Source organism: Panthera onca, chromosome D1, assembly GCF_046562875.1.
Source record: "Panthera onca isolate mPanOnc1 chromosome D1, mPanOnc1 haplotype 2, whole genome shotgun sequence".
In the NCBI taxonomy this organism is placed as follows: Eukaryota; Metazoa; Chordata; class Mammalia; order Carnivora; family Felidae; genus Panthera; species Panthera onca.
This window is the reverse complement of record NC_138348.1, coordinates 94062911-94065914: the sequence shown is the minus strand read 5'-3', so window position 1 is coordinate 94065914 and position 3004 is coordinate 94062911. Positions and strand designations below refer to the sequence as shown.

Below are 3004 nucleotides of genomic sequence, written 5' to 3'. Positions count from 1 at the left end.
ACTTGGTCCAGGACCACAAAGCCACTAATGGTGGGCCAATCCACTTGGTAGATTTGTACAATGATAGCTGTAGGTGTTGTTTCATCTGAATAATAATATTTAAACATCTGAAGACTTTATGTAGAGATTCAGATTTCCTGATAATTATTTTTAAAATGTAAAGATCTGAAAATCATAAGATCTCATGCATTTCTGCCAGAAATTAATTGCAGGCTATTAGCGCTTAGCAGTATTTGGTCTCCTCAAGGTGTCACGATGCCAGTTTCACTCATCTACACTGGCTTCTCTAAATATTTAGGTTTCTGAGTCTCAACTTAGAAATATTGGCTTGATTATCATTGAAATGTTCAAAATGGGAAACACTTGGAAATTTTTAATGATTTATAAACATGGTTATTTTTATATACATACATTTATTATATTTGAAAATGAGGCTTAATAAATATTAAATCACGATGAATTTCACTTATGTAAATTGACCTAGAGTTAAATAACCATATAGACCAAGAGGATATCTAAAACAAGAATCATCTACATGGGGCATCTTCCTCTCAATAGAGAATAATGAAGTTTTCCCAACAACCATGTTTTTCTCTGTCCCCTTCAGAAACCACTCACAGGAACATGGCAGCAGAAAATCTTTCCACAGTGGCTGCGTTTATCCTCACTGGGCTAACACAACAGCCAGAACTCCAGCTGCCCCTTTTCTTTCTCTTCCTAGGAATCTATGTGGTCACAGTGGTGGGGAACTTGGTCATGATCACACTGATAGGGCTCAGTGCTCACCTACACACCCCCATGTACTATTTCCTCAGTAATTTGTCCTTCATTGATCTCTGCCATTCCACTGTCATTACCCCCAAAATGCTGGTGAACTTTGTGACAGAGATGAACACCATCTCCTACTCTGAATGCATAACTCAGCTCTATTTCTTCCTTGTTTTTGCTATCTCAGAGTGTTACATGTTAACTGCAATGGCATACGACCGCTATGTTGCCATCTGTAGCCCCCTGCTTTATAATATTAACATGTCCCATCAGGCTTGTTTCTCCCTGATTTGGGGAGTGTATATAATAGCTCTGGTTTGTGCATTTGTTCATACAGGCTGCTTGTTTAGGGTTCACTTCTGCAAATTTGCTGTGATCAACCATTATTTCTGTGATCTTCTTTCCCTCTTAAAGCTCTCCTGTTCTAGCACCCACGTCAATGAATTACTGATTCTAGTCTTTAGTGCAATTAATATCCTCGCCCCCAGCCTCATGATTCTTAGCTCCTACATCTTCATCATTGCCAGCATGCTCCGCATCCGCTCCACCGAAGGCAGAGCCAAAGCCTTCAGCACCTGCAGCTCCCACATCTCCGCTGTTGCCGTTTTCTTTGGATCCGCTGCGTTCATGTACCTGCAGCCATCATCCGTGAGCTCCCTGGACCAAGGAAAAGTGTCTTCTGTGTTTTATACTATTGTTGTGCCTATGTTGAATCCCCTGATCTACAGCCTGAGGAATAAAGATGTCAATGTCGCACTGAAGAAAATGCTAGAGAGAAGAATATTCTTGTGATTAGAAATAACATGAGGATCATTTATTAGTCTCAGTCATTGTCTGTTACATTGTATGGATCAATGTGTTTAATTTCAGCCCATTTGTCAATACACATCCTCAGTTAGTGGGATTCTATTCACATTATTTCTTACTCCTATGGCCTTTTGATGTCACTGCTCTCTGGATTTTTCTCCCATGAGTATCACTGAGACACAGATTAGAAGTACTAAGGATGACCTGGATACATGGACCCACTAATGCCACTGCCATCACCTCCTCCCCTTGTCTTCGGTAAACTGATAAAAACTCAGTTTGCAACCATAATGAAAGTATCTTCCAGAAGTGCTTAGCCATATCCTTTTTTTCTATGCAGTCAAAAATATAAAAATCATAGCAATGTAATGACTGTAATGTCTAGTTTTTGCACACCTCTAACCTGGGAAAACCTCTTTCCCACTATATCCTACCCTGTACTTTCTTTTTCTGAGTTATTTCCTCTATTTCATACTTAAGAAACTTAAGAAACTTTTTTCCTCTCTTTCATACTTAAGAAACATTTTTTCTTTTTATGCTGAAGGGAAATCTAACTTTTTATTAGTTCCATTTTTTTCTTTTTTTACTGGTTATTAACCGTGGAAAAGCACAGAACGTTAAATCTGAGTTACAGGCCCATGTAGGTGCTGTTATTGTCCCCAATCCAATATCCTCCTGCTTTGGCATCCATTAATCTAGTTTGCAATGATCTGTGTATTGTCCAAGTTCACACTAGACTGTAATCTCCATCAAGGTAGACCCCTGTACATGCAGTTCAGTGCCATATCTCCAAATAGCACAATGCCTGCTACCTAGAGGGTCTTGATAATTTTCTTGGTAATTACTTTCCCCCTATAAAATATTCATATGAAAACTAATATTTATCCAACGTAGGTCTTCACCCATTAACCCCTTCAAGTGATATATGTGGCTTTCTGGTTTCAGTTTAAATCAATGAGGTGTAACTTTGGAGAATTTTCTAAGGATCTCGAGGATAACTTGTAGCATCCCTAGTTGTTTCTGTACAAGGACTAAGAAATACTAGTCCTGGGGTACCTGGGTGGCTCAGTCGGTTGAGCATCCAACTTTGGCTCAAGTCATGATCTCACGGTTCGTGAGTTTAAGTCCCACATCGGGCTCTGTGCTGACCTCTCAGAGCCTGGAGCCTACTTCAGATTCTGTGTCCCCCTTGCTCTCTGCCCCTCCCCCACCCATGCTCTGTCTCTCTCTGCTTCTCAAAAATAAAGAAATGTAATAATAATAATAAAAAAAAACTAAGAAATACTAGTCCTGAGATTCTTCTGTGGCAAATCCCAGCATAGATACGGTAACCTGCAAATACCTGATTTTTTATGTCATTAAATCCTGTCAACAATCAAGGAGTCCCTAAAGCAAGTCTAATTATTCGTGAATTTAAGTATGCAGCCTT

The 3004-nt window shown here is 39.4% G+C and overlaps 1 protein-coding gene across 1 annotated transcript; it reads left to right on the top strand.

Moving 5' to 3' along the window:
- Positions 1-609: 609 nt before the first annotated feature.
- LOC132662306 (olfactory receptor 8G5-like) lies at positions 610-1560 on the top strand. The gene has a single exon (XM_060607787.1). The coding sequence runs from the start codon at positions 625-627 to the stop codon at positions 1558-1560; it is 936 nt and encodes a 311-aa protein (XP_060463770.1). The 5' UTR covers positions 610-624.
- Positions 1561-3004: the final 1444 nt, after the last annotated feature.